The 20,296-nt window shown below is 41.1% G+C and overlaps 1 protein-coding gene across 1 annotated transcript; it reads right to left on the reverse strand.

Annotated features, from left to right (window-relative positions):
• Window positions 1-943: 943 nt before the first annotated feature.
• LOC121862436 (multiple epidermal growth factor-like domains protein 6) lies at window positions 944-18,846 on the reverse strand. The gene is made up of 5 exons (XM_042360736.1): window positions 18,791-18,846; window positions 14,135-17,263; window positions 8,816-8,969; window positions 7,769-7,950; window positions 944-1,712 (listed from the first exon to the last, which is right to left on the reverse strand). The coding sequence occupies exons 2-5, from the start codon at window positions 17,234-17,236 to the stop codon at window positions 1,485-1,487; spliced, it is 3,666 nt and encodes a 1,221-aa protein (XP_042216670.1). The 5' UTR covers window positions 17,237-17,263; window positions 18,791-18,846; the 3' UTR covers window positions 944-1,484.
• Between the last annotated feature and the right edge of the window lie 1,450 nt (window positions 18,847-20,296).

Here is a 20,296-nt window from a genome sequence, read left to right on the forward strand (position 1 = left end):
TAAACACAAGTACAGTACAATGCCTATATTGTATAACATTATACTATGTAATAACTAATACGTTTAAACTAATTAAATAGCTAATAATCCAAATGACACATTATACATAATACAGCAATCAACAAGGACCGCACTAAACACATCCAAATAACAACTTAACTATGAGATGATCAGTGGCGGCACACGAGCGAAGACCTCCTCTTATCCGTCCACTGAGAGGTAGACGGTATGACAGGTGAGTACTGTACAGTCAGTTGGTCCAGGAGTGAGTGGCGATGGTCAGCTCCACGCCGGACTAGACACGCCCAGTTGCCAAATATAAGCTGACAACTAATTACTTACCAGGGACGTACTCTTCCACGTTACATGATCACTACTGATATAGACACCATTTACAAAATCATTACACAAAGGCAAATTAGTGAAGCTTGCACGAGGCCTCAAGCACCATGGGTAATGGGTATACGAGTACGGGTAGGTAACCAGCTGCACACAACGCAGAACACACACAAACGAAGCCGGAACAATCAACAGTTATCATCATAATAAAAAGTGAATATCAAATAACAAAGTTTATCAGCGGTTCTTACATGGCAAAAAAAAAGGTGAAGAAATAAAAGAAAACTTACCCTTGTGTCTGACCTTTCTTAAATACTTTCATTAAATTATTATTCTCCATCCAATGATAATATGTGTAGGAGTGTGGTGTGGGGGCACTGTGGGCTGTGTGTGGTGTGGGAGCACTGTGGGCTGTGTGTGGTGTGGGGGCACTGTGGGCTGTGTGTGGTGTGGGAGCACTGTGGGTTCTAGTTTAATGTCACCCTACTCTTTATAATTCTCCAAAAGCTGTTCCAAACAATACAAAAATGCATTAATTCAAAATGTTACAGTCACACACGTATACATTATTACACAACACACTACAGGGTAATAACAACATTTATATAGAGAAAAAATTATTATTTATATTTAAACATCAATATACGGTATATCCCTTAATATATATATATATATATTTATTTAAAAAAATGCCACTGCGTAAGCCCAAACCCACAACACTGTACATACTAACAACAATTATATTTAAAAATTACAAAATAAACATCAATTTAAACTTGTCAATATTCGTTCTATTTTAAAGTCCAGGTAATAACGATGAAGAGAGGTAATAAAGAGAACAAGAATAACGAAGAATAAGATAAATGAGACATAAGATAGAATGAAGGAAATAAGGTAAATTAGAATAAAGTATCTCTCTCTGGTGAACTTTGTGTGTTAAGACTTGTTTAAATCAACTTGAAAAATGACCGTATTAATGCCATTCTCATACGTGGTTAACAAGAGCTGATGGTCATGATGGAGGATAAAGGTAGTGTAATAGTTAAGGTTAAAGGGACCAGGATAGAAGAGCACATACACAGAGGTCACACAATAGATCAACCATTAGAGAGGCCAAGAAGAGGTTACGCTGGAGGCCAAGGAGGTTATGGTGAAGACGAAAGAGCACGTAACTGTCTTTTACGAACGGAGAAGGGTGAGTAGGAAGGGGGCGCAGTGGTGGAAGGGGGCGCGGTGGTGAAGGGAGCGTCTTTCTCCTTCGTGCTCTCTCCTCGGCTTCCCTTTTGCCCTTTATAGCCGCTGGGACCTGGGTCACCTCGTCTACTCTCTCCTGGGGTGCCCTTCTCACCCCTGTCTCCCCGGCAATCACAAGACTGGGGAGGAGAAAGAGTGAAGAATTGAGAACTGGTCCTTTGCTTATGAAATCAAGTCATCGTAAATACACACATCAAATTATCCTAAATGAAAAGAGGTTAAATTACAGCCATTGCAGGAGATAATAGCATTATTAACATCGGTAACTGACATAACCCGTAACTACATCATCGTTCGTGTACCACAATGCATTCTGGGTAACGTCCGGAGTTATTTTCGTTCGGTTTGACGGAATTTATGTCATTTTCTGACGATTTTAAAGTGTTTGTTGATAGAAGATAACAAAATTGGTGACCCCAGACGATGGTTTATATGTAGAGAGTTTTCTTCAAGGAAATCAGCGTCGGAAAACTAGTTTGAATAGAAATGAAATTGAAATACTTTATTGACCATTAAACTATTACATCAAAAGGTCAGGGTAGTATACTACTCCTGCCCTCACCTTTGTCATCCCTTCTGGGGCTTACAAGAAGTAATAAATGTTAATACATTAATTATTTTTACATCACTGAAATAGTTCATTGTGACATGAACTCTGTACTACATTAAAATAACAGATAATGTTATCATACACAGAGATAAACGTTATTTCCTTGGGGCAAATTTTTATACATTACAGGATTATTTTAATCTTTCCATTATTAATCATCCAATAAACTTGTTTCTCTAAAGTAGTAATCTCACTGTTCCTGTATGGTTGGATTTTTCACATCCTAATACATAATGTTGTAGTGTATGTGTATCCCTCAGATGACACAGTTGACCCGACCCTCCAGTAATATTTGTATCCCAATCTTAGTCTCATTATAACAGTATCAACAGATGGTAAGTTAGTCCCGTAAGTTACATTAGTGTTTTGTAGAACATATAAATAGTGCTGGAAACTCTCGCTACATATGGCAATCACTTCTCTTACTTTTTCCCATTCCTCTCTTTTGCTTTTAATTTCCCTCTTTATCGTTCTAATACATTGTTAACAATACCTATATAAATTTTTTCTGCAGCTTTTTTGGCCAATTTGTCAGCCATTTCATTTAAATGACTCCCCCACATGTGATGGATCAATACAAACTACACAGTGCATTCCATTTCTTGCATTACTATGACCAGTCAGTTACAGATATTAACAATATGAAAGTTACATGGATTTTACTCTCCAAAGCTTCCAATGCACTTTTACTATCAACAGAAAAATATGTTTCTTTACATTTCTCTATAGCAACCTGAAGTCCTTTCCAAATTACGTGTAGTTCAGCCAGCATGGATGAGGTGTTGTTACTAATTCTTTTACAAACTGTTTCATCTGCATAACACTCATTGATAAAATATTCCCTTATAAAAACACCACAACCCGCTTAACTGTTACTTAATACTGATCCATCACAATATGTACAGTGTTTCGCCTGGTAATACTATTTATTTTCTCTAAAAAGACATTTCTTAAATAACTGGGATCCAATCTTCTTTTTTCCCCCTCAAGCTGTAAAATATCTACTCTAATGCATCCTTTCTGCCATGGACTAAACCATAAATAAGTTTGTAATGAAATCCAATATTTATCTACTCCATCATAATATTATACAGTAGCCTTGCATACTTGGACACATTGCCAAGATCTGTTCTTTCATTTAAACACATTATTGTACGGGACAACCTATGATCTCCTCCTCTCCTAATGGTCCTAAGAGTAGCGGCAACAGCAAGATCCTTTACTTTATGTTCTATACTTGGTAGATGTAACTCCATTCTCATTATTTCAATTCTAGTGTTCTATTGACAACCTAAAACGAGTCTCATGGCCTCGTTTTGTATCACTTCAAGCTTTTATATAAGTTTCTTACTATACATTATAAGGATGGGAGCTGCATAGTCAATAGTACTGATATAACCCATCCTTAAAATAATAATACCTGCGCTATTTACCTTCCATGCCAAAGCTCTTGAAGGTCTTAAACGTTCTTCACGTACTCTACTGTTGGATTTACAGTATGTACTATCGTGGACAAAAATTCGCTCTTTCCCAAAACTGAAGCAGTATCGACCCGCACAGCACACCCACACCAGATAACAATCAGGGTAAGTCAGTTCGGAGACTCATTCCCCGTGTCTCAGTTTGACTATAAGGAGCGAACTTTTGTCCACGATAGTACAGTCGACTACAGGAATAAGTATACACACTGTAGCTGTAAGGTCCGAAAATGGTCTGGTAACGTTGAAACTGTGCATCCAGACGCATGATGAAACTCAGCTCTACCACCTGTTATCTCTAACTATTTTCTGTTTCCCCTTCGTTATTCTTCTATTTACTCCTCTTCCTTCCTTTACTAATCCAAATATCAGTAAAAAAAAAGTAGGGTAAGAGAAAAAGTGGGGGAGGAGGAGGGAGCTGTACGATAACTGCAATCCCGTTCAGCAACAAGTTTACAACCATTGGATACAATATATTACTTATAATATAAACACAAGACACCAGTAAAACATTCACAACAAATGTATTTATAACATATATGTAGGAATAAAACATAAACTACAGGTCATTTTGTAATTTTGTCTGTTCTGTTCAGGACAGTGTTACCAGATATTTTGTCTCAAACACAAACCGCAGGTGTGTACTTATTCTTGTGGCCGACTGTACATCCCAAGGTATTTGTAAACATCAACTTTTTCTAGCCTTAATCCATTAAAAAATAAATCCTGTTCATAATTTCTGACCTGATATTTATTTATTTTTTCATTGTTAATTTATGCCCATTCTACAACAAAGTGTACTCAGTGAATCTAAAGCCTCCTGCATGTTTCTCATACCTTTACACTATATAAGTATATCATCAGCATATATTATAACCTGTGTGTCTCCAGGAAATTCGTAGCGAGCCAATATGTCATCAATATGTTAAAATGAGTGGGGCTAAGTACACCTCCCTGTGGGGTCCCCAACTCCATCTCTCTTTCTTCTGAGTACCAACCCGGGGACCATACTCTAGCCACTCTGTGACTCAAGTAATCCACAATCCATTTCAGCAACTTCCCAGAAACGCCTTAAATAAATTAGTTCCTCAAGTATGACTTCTTTATTTGCCCTATCAAAGGCCCCTTTTAGTCTACCTAAGTCCTACATGTAGCCTCGGAGTTATTCAAACACTTTACAACACAGTCTTCAGTACTTCTCCCTTTCATAAATCCATGTAAATTGGGCGTCAAGAGATTTTCCACTTTATACAACGACCTTTTTAATACTATTCTTTCCATCATTTTACTAAAACAAGAGGTCAAAGATATTGGACGAAAATCTCCAATGTTCCTTGGTATGATTACTGCTTTCTTCCACTTAAGAGGGATACAACCTCCATTATAAGACATATTAAACAAGCCTAACAGAGGCCCTTCTCTAATACCAGCCAGACATTTAAGGACATTATATGTTATTCCATTATCACCGGGTGCCGTAGACTTTTCCTTTTTAATCGCATATAATAACTCGCCTCTCGTTATAAGAACACCTGTATCATCCTCCAGTGTACACCGACTTTGCACTAACTCACTCCTAAGTCTACTCTTACTTTGTTATGAGGCCTACACACCCGGAGGTAATTCGGCAAAACTAGCAGTCCCAGCCTATACCCTACTAAGTTGACTGGCCCTGCCCTGTGGGTCAGCTTCCAACACCTCGCACTTTATTCACTTCCTTCCATATGTCATCCAATCTCTTGCCTTTAGCGATTCTCCCTAAAAAGTCTGCCCAGTATTTATTCCGCGCCTCTTACTTGATTTCACTACACATTCTTACAGTTTCTTTCAGTACCTCCTTGATTTCATTGTCATTTGTATTTGCACTCCATTCTCTTTGCACCTTTCTAAAGAGTTTCCTCCAGCCCTGAGCCATTTTGTTATTTACATACATATTACGTTTCCCATGATTTATTTCTCCTTTATAACTACACTTATCGTCAAACCAGAATCAATACTATGTAATAAATCATCATAAAAACTATCAACATCCTTTGGTTCATAATCTGTCTACCAATCCTGTACAGTAGTGATCAGCTCCTGTTTTTGGTCTTCCGGCAACAAATATCTTTTCCGCTTAATTAACTTCTATATTTTGTAAATATGTATAGTAATTCTTAATGCAAAATTATCACTAAACAAATCCCTAACTATGTCACCATTCGCTCTTATTCCACATGTATTAAAACATACTGATAATCTAACCTTCCTCCGTGTATGTGGGTAGGCTCATGATTCCCCAATATTTCAATATCCTCAAACTCCTCCAAGAATTGTAACCACCTCCTTCCATTAATGTTTCTGGGTCCTATAGTAACCAGGACTTCGTGTCTAGCATTAATATCACCAACCATAACACTAACATCACTAACACGTCATCAATATCCAAACTTTGATGATGTTAACAATATATATAGACCTTCCTTGGATGTAGATTTTAACACACAAACTTTCAACCCCATTCTGCTTGTTAGCTTTTACCAATTCAACTGGTACATTTTTCCGAACATAAGTTAACAGACCTCTTGTATTATTTCTATTATTAGCTGGGTAACAGAAACATTGATAATCACGTAACTTCATCAAATTACCATCCTCCGTGCCCGTCTCTTGTAAGGTTATATGTTATACCTTACAAGAGTCGGATGTTTAGGCACTAAAAAACTTCAAAATAGACAGGCAAAAAGGCAAAATAAAGTGGCAAAATATGCATTAAAAAGGCATTTATTCCCAGAGCAACTATAGAAATAAAACTAGAAATATAACTTAAGTACATAAGTTCCATAACTAATTCTTCCTTAAAGTAGACTAGTGGGACCCATTTGAGAAGGTCCTCTTCAATATTAATATCAACTGACATCGGAGAATAAAATAGAATGAATGAAACAGATCAAGAATGAGTACTGCTATATTTGTTGTGTTGTCAATAGTAAGAGAGACAATTAAGACCCTGCAATTGTGTGTAAATGGGGCAGAAAGACAGATCAGCAACCTGGGACTTGGTCACATATGGCAGCAGGGTCTACCATTAGACAATACATTATGCTTCCAATATCTTCCCAGGCGGTAGTACCTCCCTGTTTGGTAGCTGTCTACTACCTACTACCTTTAAGTAGGAATCTTAAACCAAGTAAACAATGTGTATTTGCTCGAAACAAGGTTAACAAAGTACTTGGGTTTATACAAAGAAGTGTTAGTTACAAGACTAGCGAGGTTATCCTAAAACTATATCTTGCGCTTGTGAGACCACACTTGGATTACGCGGTTCAGTTCTTGTTACCGTACTAAATGGATATAGAATCCCTAGAAAGCATTCAGAGGAGAATGACAAGACTAATCCCGGGCATTAGAGACGTAGAGTGAGGGGCGATATGATCGAGGTGTATAAATGGAAGTCAGGGTTAAACAAAGGTGATATAACAAAGGTTCTCAAACTATCCAACCAGGAGCGAACTCGTAACAATGGTTTTAAATGAAAACAAATTTAGATTTAGGAGCGAGACAGGTAAACACTGGGTTGGAAATAGAGTAGTGGACGAGTGGAACAAGTTACCAAATATTATCATTAACTCGAATACGCTGGATAGCTTCAAACATAGGGTGGATGGATAAATTAGCGATAGGGGTTGGGTGTAAACGGGACTGCCCAGTATGGACCAATAGGCTCGCTGCAGTTTCTTCCATTCTTATGTTCTTATCAAGTCATACCATGGTGGTTAAGAGGATTCCCTTATATAGGCCTAAATATCATACTAATTGTGTTTACTTTTTCTTAGATATTGTTTACATTTATTTATTTAATGAAGATTGGAGTATACTTTCAAAACAGAATTTGATATAGAAATTAAAAATAATATACCACGGGAGAAAAATATATAAATCGATAAAACAAAAACACTTTTAGTAAGTACTGATGGCTGTCTGTTATACGACTCATCCCTTATAAATCAACGGGAAAAAAAACCCAAAGATTGCTGACCCGGCTCCCAGAATGCACTGTGGTAAACGAACGATGACGTAGCTATACTTAGACAAGAGTATAACTTACCCCTTGACTTCCGGGTAGTCCCCTGATGCCCTTGCTCCCCGGGGGTCCTACTGGTCCACTGGGGGGGTTTTGTTGGCTGGATTTCTTACACTCCCCAATTGTGCCTTTATTGCCGGTCTCTCCCTGAACCCCTGATCGTCCCTTTGCTCCATTGGGGCCAGGAGGTCCACCAAAATCTACCCCTGAAATGGTAATGTGATTAAGAATACTGTGTTATTATTATTATTATTATTATATCTAGTTGCTTTAATAATCTTACTGTAACTCACATAAAACAAATATGTTATTCAATCAAATATAGACATTTTTATGACAAGTAAATGAACTGAGAGAGATAGAGACGTCGAAGAGAGATGTTTCTAAATTCCTTCAAGATATTTATTGAACGCCTCCACAATTACCTCCAAAACTCCCAAAAATTGCCTCAAAAATACCAAAAATATATTAACTCTAAAATTATATCCCCCAAAAACACACTTCTTCAAAATACACTACAAAAAAACTTATTCAAAACACACTTCAAAACATACCTCCTCAGAGTACATTCCAAAACACACTTCAAAATACACTTCAAAACACACTTCAAAACACACCCCTCAATTGACTCCTCTATTTATCCCCTCTAATTAAGGAACATTTTAAGAAACCCTCCAAAATGTTTTACTTCCCAGATAAATCCCCTCCAATTAACACACCTTCAAACCTTAGACTCCAAAATGGCCTTCAAAAAATTCACTTACTCACATATCTACATCCACCTCAAGAAACCTCCAAACCCATTCACTACAAAATTCAAAACCCGCCTCTACGCCAACTTCCAAAACCTACCTTAAGACCCGCCTTAAAATAACTTCAAACCCATCTCTAAAACTATATCTAAACCCACCTTCAAATACACCTCAAACCCACCTTCAAATACACCTCAAACCCATCTTCAAAACCACCTCCAAAACCCACTTCAAACCCTCTTCCAAAACCCACCTACAAATCCACCTAGAAAAACACAATAACATCACTGACAACAAACTCTACTCCAAACCCACTTACCTCTAAACTTGGCATTGAGTTCTTTTATAGCAGCACTGTAAGATTGAACTTTCGTTTGAAGTTCTTTAGTTAGCTGCAATCTATTCAAGAGAGATTCAAGACGATTCTCTAATTGTATTGGATCATATCTACAGGGTCTTCTTGGTGGGGGCTTCTGTGAATAAACAAAAAAAAATCATCAAGGTCAGAGGTCATCAGAAGGCTTAGCTTGATTAGAGATCAGGTCAGGTTGTTAGATTGAAAGGGACATGTGGTTGGAATACAATCAGTTTAGGGAGGGTAGGGGGGAAGGAGGGAGGGGGTGAATCAAGGTCAGGTCAGGTTCTTAAAGGGTAGGGAGGTTATGTCGTTGAGATAAGGTCAGGTCAGGTGATTTAGGTTTGGAAAAGGTCAGGTTAGGTTATTAGAAGAGTTTATGTGGTTGAAATAGGGTCAGGCGAGGCTAAGTCAGTCCCCACGACTTAGCGAGAAGCAAGGGATAGACTTTGCTGAATTGGATTGATGTATCCACCGTGGCCTCTAGATGCTAATATATAACCAGTACTAGGGATGACCCGACTGGGGGGGCGTGGTCTCGAGTTGGTCAAGTTGCCAGAAGTTGGTCACAATGATCTAAAAAATTCAGGGAGATGGTCAAGAAAGGACACACACACACACACACACACACACACACACACACACACACACACACACACGTAGCAAGAGGCAACAATGGGTCGTGTTTGGTTATGTTATGATGATGCCAGAGACGTAAGATAAAGAAATAAATAAAGAATTATGAACGTGAATTAGTGATCTATGAAAAGCTGTTTCAGAAAGTAAGATCGACACAAATATCATTAGGTTTCAAGCCTATACAGCAACAATGTCTGGAAAATACAATCGTGCTCAAAAAAATAATCTGATTATGTTTGAGAGACCAGTCGCTTACATGCTTTGTCTACCTCATGGCTCTAATTTAGTGATTGAACATGGTGTAATGCAAGTAAACTAATTATACATATGCATGATGTACTGGAATCTTGCTATGTATTTTTTAGCAGTAGCACCAGTCGTCATGAAGCTCTTAAGGAAAAGTTAGCACAAATTGAAGGTTCATTGTAATTAAAAAATCTGTCAAGACAAGATGGAGTGCCAGGTCAGAGTCAGTGGATATGCCTTTTGGAAATCTTATGAAGAGACATGTGAAGTTTTAGAAGAAATCAGAAATGTCAAGAAGAAATATGATTGAGAAATAAGGACAAAAGCTTATGGTCTCCTCTACAAAATTAAAACTTTTGATTTTATTGTTGCTTTGATGTTCATGAAAAATATTATGTAGATGTGTTGCAAACTGGGTATTTACATGAATCTGGAGCTTTTATCTCTATGAAAAGTACATTGAAAATACTTCAATCAGTACGAAGTGATGATGAGGCTCAGAAACATTTGCTGGAGGCTGCACTTAACTTGGCAAAAAATAATAATGTTGGTGGAAAAGAAGAGTTCAAGAGTGTTCACCATTAAAGGAAACAGCCCCCCCCCTACCCCCCTAAGAAAAAACTATTATGGTAATCCAACTCCAGTGCTCGGTATAATTTGTATTCCTATTAGTGTAAAGAAATGAATGCAGTTTTAGATATGATGATTTCTGTGTTGACTTCAAAATGTGAAAATCTGAAATCTTCATTCAATTATTTTGCGGATGTTTTTGATACTAATGTTACAGACTATATGACTCAGAAAGCCTTATTGAAGCCATGAAAAACATGTCAGAAACCTATCCCTCTGAAATACCTGACACTAAATCTTTCCAAGTTGATTTTGAAGTGTTCAACATGAATTTTTCTGAATATGTGGAGCAGCATCCTGATGTAGAAAAAAGAACCATTTGCTCAGCTGCAGAATGTACACTGAATGCTCATAGGAAGTATCATTTATTTCCTCTGGTGGCAAAAGTTTTCAGGTAAAAATGAAAGGTCTTTTAGCAGGCTTAAGCTTTTGAAAACATCCTTGAGAAACAAAACCTCAGAAAAACGGTTGCGTATTCTTATGCTCATAGCTTGTGAAAATGACGTGACTGATCAGTTAGATCTTCAAAAGACTGCAGATAACTGGCAGCTTGAGAAAACTAGAAGAATTACAATTTATGTTTAATTTCTATGAATAAATTAATGCTGATGATTTTATCCAAGCAGTAAATAAAAATATATATTTATTTTCATTATTTCTTTTTATTTGAATAATGATTTTACTTTATCCATCAAATTTCTATGTTAATCTTCATTAATTAAACATTCAACAGAGAACATTGTATAGTTTGCATGATCAATTTTCTTATAATCCTCATTAGTTGGTCAAATTTTATAGGCCGAGTGGCGAGTTGGTAAAAACAAAAAAATTACCCCTCCCCCCAAATCACAACCACTTCGGGCCTTCCCTGACCAGTAACTCTGAACTGATCGCTCTAAACACACCGGGGCCTTCTGCTCTGAGCCAGACCTGCAACACGTAAGTATAAAACAATTCTGTGTTTCATTGTGGACGTAAAGAATAATAACCGAGTAACTTCTGTTGATATGCAGTTTATATTGTTTTACTATTAAGATAATGTATTCATTTATGTGCTAGTGTTAGGTAAATCTAATATACTATAGGACTAGCCGTGTGTGTATCTGTTCTGGGCAGCCGAAACGGCACAATCGTTTTTCATCAAATTTGGTGGAAAAATCGCAAAAAATTCGTAGAGTGAAAATAACCTGGTCCCATGTCGATGGTTTCTTTAGGAAGGCATTAATTAACGATCTTATTTACGCTGGCAAAAGATGTCGCTGTACGCTGTCTGCCAGCCGGAAGATTGCAGTTATCGTACGGCTCCCTCCTCCTCCCCCCACTTTTTCTCTTAGCCTACTTTTTTTTAATGTTGTTTGGATTAGTAAAGGAAGGAAGATGAGTAAATAGAAGAAAAAAAGAAGAGGAAAAAGAAAATAGTTAGAGATAACAGATGGGGGGAGCTGAGTTTCATCATGCGTCTAGATGTGCAGTTTCAACGTTACCAGAGCATTTTCGGACCTTACGAGGCTACAGTGTACTGTATACTTATTCCTGTGGCTGACTGTACAGTACATGGAAAAGGAGAAGAGATAAAAAGATAATAACAGGAATGCATGGAGAAGATAGAAAGGGAGAAGAGAAGGAGAAGAAACATCATTATCCTGAAGAGGCGAGAGATGAAAGGAGATGGGAGAGAGGGATAGTGAGAGGTGGAGGTATGAATGGAAGGATGTGTTTTTTAAAGTTCCCAGAATACCATATTAAAATCACCTATTTAATAAGGAAGAAAAAGTGCTAAATATGATGAGTAGTGTAATGGAGAGACATAGAGATATATATATATAAAGATAGAGATAGTACGGATAAAAATGGAGAGAGAGAGAGAAGTGGACAAACAAAAGACATAATACAGACAGATTCAAGGACACACAGAAAGACAGACAGATAGACAGACTTATGAAAGACAAAGATAACAGACACATACATACAGACAGACAGACAGACAGCTGACTGACTGGTTCACATAAGACAAACAGGCAGACACGCCAACAACGGATAAGACAGACAGATTTGACGACACAAAGAGTACAGACGGGCTCACAGTCAAACACCACGCAGACGAACAGACAGTTGGGATGGCAATAGACAGGACGGATAGACTTGAGACAGATTAGAAGGCATTTATAAACAAGAATAACACCAAATTAACCATAGCTGCGTCAGTGAGGGTAGGAGGTCTTACATCCACCAGTGTAAATAATAAGATGCATTGAAAACTAACACCCTCGTGCGGAAAGAACATCCATGGTCGGTCAGTCATGTGAGATGGGCCTAAAACTGACTAACGTAGATGATGACTATGATGACTTAACACAGGTGATGACTTAAGCAGATGGTGACTAATCTAACCAGAATCAAGGTCACTTCTCTTCATAATATAATTTATCTCGGAATGATCATCGGTGATTCATAATAATATATTTTTTTTTTTATGATTTTAACCTCTCCTTATGGCGAATATTTTTTTAACTAATTATTCTAACCTTTATTCTATTCCTTCCTATAGTATACTACAGTAGATACTTACAGTACCTAATAACCACGACCATGATTATAACAACCACAACCATGATTATAACAACCACGACTATGATTATAACAACCACGACTATGATTATAACAACCACGACCATGATTATAACAACCACAACCATGATTATAACAACCACAACCATGATTATAACAACCACGACCATGATTGTAACAACCACGACCATGATTATAACAACCAAGACCATCTGGAAAACGATGTCGCTGTACGCTGTCAGCGGGACGGCGGTTGTGAGCTAGCTTAGAGCGAGCGTTAGAACTTTCACCCCTCTGTAAACTGTACCACCGGACTCGCCACCGGGTACGAAGGGCCCACGATCACTTGTGTATTAATATATGATATATCACCTAACCTTCAGTTCCCTCTTGTTAGTTCATTATTTGTATTTGACAGATTGACCAGTTGACAGTTGACATGGGCAGTTAATCTCCTTACTGGGCGATTATCATTAATATTAGGTTACGTTAGTTTAGGTTAACCATGGAGGTTATGGTACTGATATTAAGAGGTTGTGGCACTGTTATTAAGAGGTTGTGGCACTGTTATTAAGAGGTTATGGCACTGTTATTAAGAGGTTGTGGCACTGTTATTAAGAGGTTGTGGCACTGTTATTAAGAGGTTGTGGCACTGTTATTAAGAGGTTGTGGCACTGTTATTAAGAGGTTGTGGCACTGTTATTAAGAGGTTGTGGCACTTGTGGCACTGTCATTAAGAGGTTGTGGCACTGTTATTAAGAGGTTGTGGCACTGTTATTAAGAGGTTGTGAGGTTGTGCACCATTATTAGAGGTTGTGGCACTGTTATTAAGAGGTTGTGGCACTGTTATTAAGAGGTTGTGGCACTGTTATTAAGAGGTTGTGGCACTGTTATTAAGAGGTTGTGGCACTGTTATTAAGAGGTTATGGCACTGTTATTAAGAGGTTATGGCACTGTTATTAAGAGGTTATGGCACTGTTATTAAGAGGTTATGGCACTGTTATTAAGAGGTTGTGGCACTGTTATTAAGAGGTTATGGCACTGTTATTAAGAGGTTCTGGCACTGTTAATAAGAGGTTGTGGCACTGTTATTAAGAGGTTGTGGCACTGTTATTAAGAGGTTGTGGCACTGTTATTAAGAGGTTGTGGCACTGTTATTAAGAGGTTGTGGCACTGTTATTAAGAGGTTGTGGCACTCACCCTACAGCAGGTTTCGTTGCCCATGAAGTTGAGAACTTTCGTCAAGGAGTCTCGAGAAGGACAGCACTTTTTGCACTTCAAACACTGGCCATAACCTGGGGGCCCTGGTGGTCCTGATGGGCCCCTGGGACCACGTGTGGGGTCACCAGGAGGGCCACGTTGACCAATGAACCGATCTCCGCGAGGTCCTTGGTTACCTGGTGGTCCTCTTGGGCAGGTAGGACAGTTCTGGTCTCGGGAGCATCCTTTGGGGCATGGCTGGCCAGGGACACATGGCGGACACGGCGTCCTTGGACATCCAGGTGGACATCTTGACCCTAAATAGCACGTAGGACAAGGGGTAGGGGGACAGGATGGTGGACACGGTTGGCCAGGGTAGCACCTAGGACACGGCGAGACAGGACATCCAGGTGGACACGTCACATTTTGATAGCAGATTGGACACGGGCTTCGTGGACACCCCTGTGGACATGGCTGTCCAGGGTAACACCGGGGACAAGGTGTCGGTGGACACAACGGTGGACATGGCTGTCCAGGATAACAGTCAGGACACCATTTCTGGGGACATCCAGCAGGACATTGGAATCCTGGATAGCAGTCAGGACAAGGTGTTTGTGGGCATCCAGGAGGACAACGACTTCCAGGATAACAGTTCGGACATGGGGTTACTGGACATTTACTAGGACATCTTGACCCAGGATAGCACAATGGGCACGGCTTAACTGGACAACCCAGTGGGCAGTTATCCCCCATATAGCAGTCTGGACATGGCATAACTGGGCACCCAGTTGGACATCTTTGTCCAGGATAGCATGTCGGACATGGTGTTCTGGGACATCCTGGCGGACATTGACCACCAATATAACATTTTGGACATGGTGTGGTTGAACATCCTGGTGGACATGGGCTTCCTGGATAGCAAAGCGGACATGGTGTTTTAGGGCAAGTTGGAGGACATTTTTGGCCTGGATAACAAACAGGACACGGCGTTAGTGGACATGCTACAGGACAAATTTCTCCAGGGTAACACTTTGGACATGGTCGTCGTGGACACTGGGATGGACAACTCTCCCCAGGATAACAGGGAGGACACGGTGTCCTTGGACATCCTGGTGGGCAGGGACCTCCAGGGAAACATTCTGGACACACATTTCGGGGACATCCAGGAGGACACGGTTCTCCCGGGTAACAATTTGGACATGGTGTTTCTGGACACCCAGCGGGACATCGATGGCCTGGGAAGCAGTCTGGACACAGCGTTAATGGACATCCTGGGGGGCATGAATCTCTTCTGTAACAAAGTGGACATGGCGTTTCTGGACATCCACGTGGACAGATTTCTCCAGGATAACAGGTCGGACACGGTGTCCTCGGACATCTAGGAGGGCAAGCGTCATCTGGATAGCATGGAGGACATGGTGTACGTGGACACGTAGGGGGACACCGGTCGCCAGGATAACATAAAGGACATGGAGTTCTCGGACAATCTGGTGGACATTGCTCACCGGGAAAACACGTAGGACATTGGAATGGCGGACACCCTGGAGGGCAGTATTCACCAGGTCGACATCTTGGACACGGAGTCGATGGGCAACTCGGTGGACATCGATCACCTGGGTAACAATTTGGACATGGCATTTGAGGACATCCTATAGGACATTCTTGTCCTGGATAGCAGGCAGGGCATGGTGTCTGTGGACATCCCTTAGGACATGGGGTCCCTGGATAACATATGGGACATGGAGTGCGGGGACATTCTGAAGGACATCTATCCCCGGGGTAGCAATTAGGACACGGAGTAAATGGACATCCTGAGGGACATAGTTCGCCTGGGTAGCAAGTTGGACATGGGGTTGTCGGACACCCATCTGGGCAACTCGCCCCGGGATAACAAGTTGGACACTGTTCTTGGACACACCCGGGAGGACAGTATTCACCTGGGAAACAGCGTGGACACGGCGTCGTGCGACACCCTATTGGACATTCCTGCCCAGGATAGCACTTGGGGCATGGTGTCTGTGGACAGCCTTCAGGACATCTTTGCCCGGGGTAGCAAATAGGACATGGAGTAAACGGACATCCAGCAGGACAACTTTGTCCAGGGTAACAGGGAGGACATGAATCTTGCGGACACCCAGGTGGGCAAAGAGCACCTGGTGGGCAAGGAGGACATGGTGTTGGTGGACATCCTCTGGGACATGTGGTACCCGGATAGCAGGGAGGACAAGTAGTTGGACATCCAACAGGACATGGATCATCTGGATAACAAATAGGACAGGGGGTCACTGGACACCCTGCTGGGCATTGTGATCCTGGATAGCAAAGCGGACATGGATTTATTGGACATCCTTCTGGACATGGGAGGCCAGGATAACACACGGGACATCTTGAAACTGGACACCCAACAGGACAAGGTTTCCCAGGATAACAAGGTGGGCATGGTGTTTGTGGACATCCAATTGGACATGTGTAACCCGGATAACAAGGAGGACATTGCGTAGCTGGACATCCTCGTGGGCACGGCGAACCAGGATAACAAGGTGGGCAGGGAGTTACTGGACATCCTGCAGGGCATGGAGAGCCAGGATAGCAAGCTGGACATGGCGACGCACGACAACCCAGAGGGCATGGACCTCCTGGATAGCACGGGGGACACGGTGTCTGGGGACATCCAGGTGGACAGGGCATACCAGGATAGCAAGGGCCGCAAACAGGGGGCATAGGACAATAAGGACATGGGAGATACGGGGACACGGGGCCTGGAGATGGACACCCTGGCGGACAGTTTTCTCCAGGGGTACAATCAGGACACCTAGCTTGTCTCTTGGCGAAAGTCTTCTCGTTCAGCACTAAAAGAAGGGCATCGAGTGAGTCCCCAAACGGAGTTCTCTTGAGGTTGACAGGATCTAAGGAACCATTGAGCCGGCGAAGGACTGCAGGATGTACAGAGTCTAGGTGGGGTGAGAAGAAGTCCTCAGCAAGACCTTCCAGCACTGCGATGTCGAGCTCACGGTCGGAATCGAACAAGGACACCGCCACTGGTAGGAAGATGACAGCAACCAGGGCCAAGCACCAGGGGGGAGACCACACTATCCCCCTCATGGTGAAACAACTCCACTCAGGCAGGTGCTGTAGACAAGGCTGGTGTTAAGTTATTATTTCCTAAATATTAATATGTATGTATGTATGTATGTATTTGGAGACCTGTGGTGTAATGGTCAGCATGCTCGCCTCGCAAGCGAGCGGACCCAGGTTTGATTCCCAGGCAGGGTGAAGCTATGGTCAAGTTACTTTACGCCATTTGCCTCTGTCTACTCAGCAGTAATTGCGAAGCTGGGTGTTAATCAATTTGTGGATCGTGTTCCGGGGTAATGATTAGCCAGTACAGTTGGCGAGTTGTCCGGTCTTCTCGGACTATTCTTGACACTGGGTCATGCAGCTCGTTAACTTAGGATGTGGTTCATGTGTTGCCGACAGCTTCTACACCTTAAACACTGGGTCATGCAGCTCGTTAACTTAGGGTGTGGTTGTTGTGTTGGCGACAGCTTCTACACCTTAAACACTGGGTCATGCAGCTCGTTAACTTAGGGTGTGGTTGTTGTTGGCGACAGCTTCTACACCTTAAACACTGGGTCATGCAGCTCGTTAACTTAGGGTGTGGTTCTTGTTGACAGCTTCTAGGGGTCATGCAGTTCGTTAGGGTGTTGTTGTGTTGGCGACAGCTTCTTAAACACTGGGTCGTTAACTCGACAGCTTCTACACCTTAAACACTGGGTCATGCAACTCGTTAGACAGCTTGGGTCATGCAGCTGGGTTGTTGTTGTGTTGGCGACAGCTTCTACACCTTAAACACTGGGTCATGCAGCTCGTTAACTTAGGGTGTGGTTGTTGTGTTGGCGACAGCTTCTACACCTTAAACACTGGGTCATGCAGCTCGTTAACTTAGGGTGTGGTTGTTGTGTTGGCGACAGCTTCTACACCTTAAACAAATTCACGCCGAGGTGGCCTTTGAGCCGGCCATCCTCGTTACACGAGGGGCAACCATTATATATCTATATATTATGTATGTATGTATGTATCATATTTAAGGCCTAAGTTTATGAGTTGCGTGACCCAGTGCTTAAGGTGTAGAAGCTGTCGCCAACACAACAATCACACCCTGAGTTATATTCAAAAAAAAAATAATTATATTTGCCCCCGAGGGGGCTAGTTTAATGGGCACCTCCTTGTCATCCTGTGCAAGGTAAAGCGTAATATTAACGAGTTGTGTGACCCAGTGTCAAGGAATAGTCCGAGAAGACCGGACAACTCGCCAGCTGCACTGGCTAACAATTACACCACAATAACTTCACTACAACCACAATTATTTCACTACAACCACAGTAACTTCATTACAACAGCAATATAACTTCACTACAACCACAGTAACTTCACTACAACCACAATATAACTTCACTACAACCATTATATAACTCCACAAAAAAATATTCACTGCACTCATACATATCGTAAATTAATTATGACAATTATTATTATTATTATTATTATTATTATCATTATTATTGTTATTGTGGTGGTTTATTATTGTTATTATTATTAGTATTGTTATTATTATTATGTTTGATAATTCTAGGAAAACCAAACCGGCTTACATACCCTGTCCTGTGGTGGTGAGGCGTGTGGTGCACTGCTGCTGGCTGGTGAGAAGGCTGTCTGTATGTGTGGGGGAATGGGGGTTGAGGTGAGAGAGAGAGAGAGAGAGAGAGATGCGTTAGCAAGTGGAATAACAAATATCTCAAGAAATTATGTATCTAACTCTCCCCTCGTCTTCGTCCTCCTCCCACCTTCTCTCCCACCCCCTTTCCTCTGCACCTCATAACCCCCCCTTCTCTCTTTTTTTCTCCCTCTCTCACCGTGCAACAAGGAGGTGACTGTCTTGAGTGTTTGTGTGTGGGGTGTGTGTGGGGGTGGGGGTTACTGTGTTGTTTGTTGATGTGAGCGCCCAGCCTAGCCATGTATTGAGGCTGTACTGCGCTTAAAGAGTCAGGCTAGACCTTATCCAGACTGGTATAGACAAATTTATTTTAATATATTTTGTCCAATTGTGCTTTAATCTCTCTATACCCTGTCATCTCTTCTTCTTTTTTCTTCTCTCCTAATTGCTACTCCTGTCCTTCTTATTCCTCCTCCTTCTCCTCTTCTTCCTCCTCCTCCGCCTTCTCTACCAATTGGTACTCTCACACACATCCTGTATGTATAAAGTCCTTGAAAGAGTTGTTCTCAACCGTCTAATATTTCAAGTCAAAGGCAAACTGGCCCCTAATCTGTATGGGTTCATACTCGGGCGCAGCACACAGACATGCTTTGCAGAATATCTTGTTCACTCAAAAGATAAGACACAAACAGCCTTCACAGACCTTAAATGATTTAAGGTCTATGAAGGCTTTGATGTAGCTAATAAACATTATACTTGAGCAACTAGCTAATTTTGGCATCCCAGGTAACCTTCTGACATGGATAAAGGGTTATCTGTCCAACAGGTATGCCAGTGTTCTGTTTAGGGAAGTCAAAAGTACCAGAATGAAAGCATTTTAGCTTGGCACGCCTAAGGGAAGAGTGTCAAGTCCTATGCTCTTTAATATACTGATGCACAAGCTTATTGCTGACATTCCAGTTCAGCCAAACGAGGCTGTAATATGCTATGCTGATGGTATATGCATTATGACACAAACTAAGCTCAGGCTCTAAGCCTTGCTGGATGTATTTGCTCAGAGTACTGTTGAATGTGGTCTCATAATATCTGTTGACAAGACGAGGGTCCTCAATCCTTGTCCTGTCCACCCTCTTCCTCTTGACTTTAACATTAACAGCATGCCCTTGGAACTATGTAGCTCTTATAAATATCTTGGAATTTGTGTGAATGATGCAAACTTTGTCGGCAACCTTCGTGACAAACTAATGCAGAGCATTAAACCCCTGAGAACCCTTGTTGGTAAGAGCTATGGAATTAACATCACCTATGCTCGTACTTTCTATCTTCACTTCATTCGTTCAGTAGTTGACCATCATGCTCTCCATCTTGTGACTATTCCGCCTAAACAACTCAACAGCCTTGATGTAGTGAAAAATGAAGCCATGCTCATCATTCTAGAATGCCCAAAA

This window comes from Homarus americanus, unplaced genomic scaffold (genome assembly GCF_018991925.1).
Source record: "Homarus americanus isolate GMGI-L3 unplaced genomic scaffold, GMGI_Hamer_2.0 scaffold31037, whole genome shotgun sequence".
Classification (NCBI taxonomy): domain Eukaryota; kingdom Metazoa; phylum Arthropoda; class Malacostraca; order Decapoda; family Nephropidae; genus Homarus; species Homarus americanus.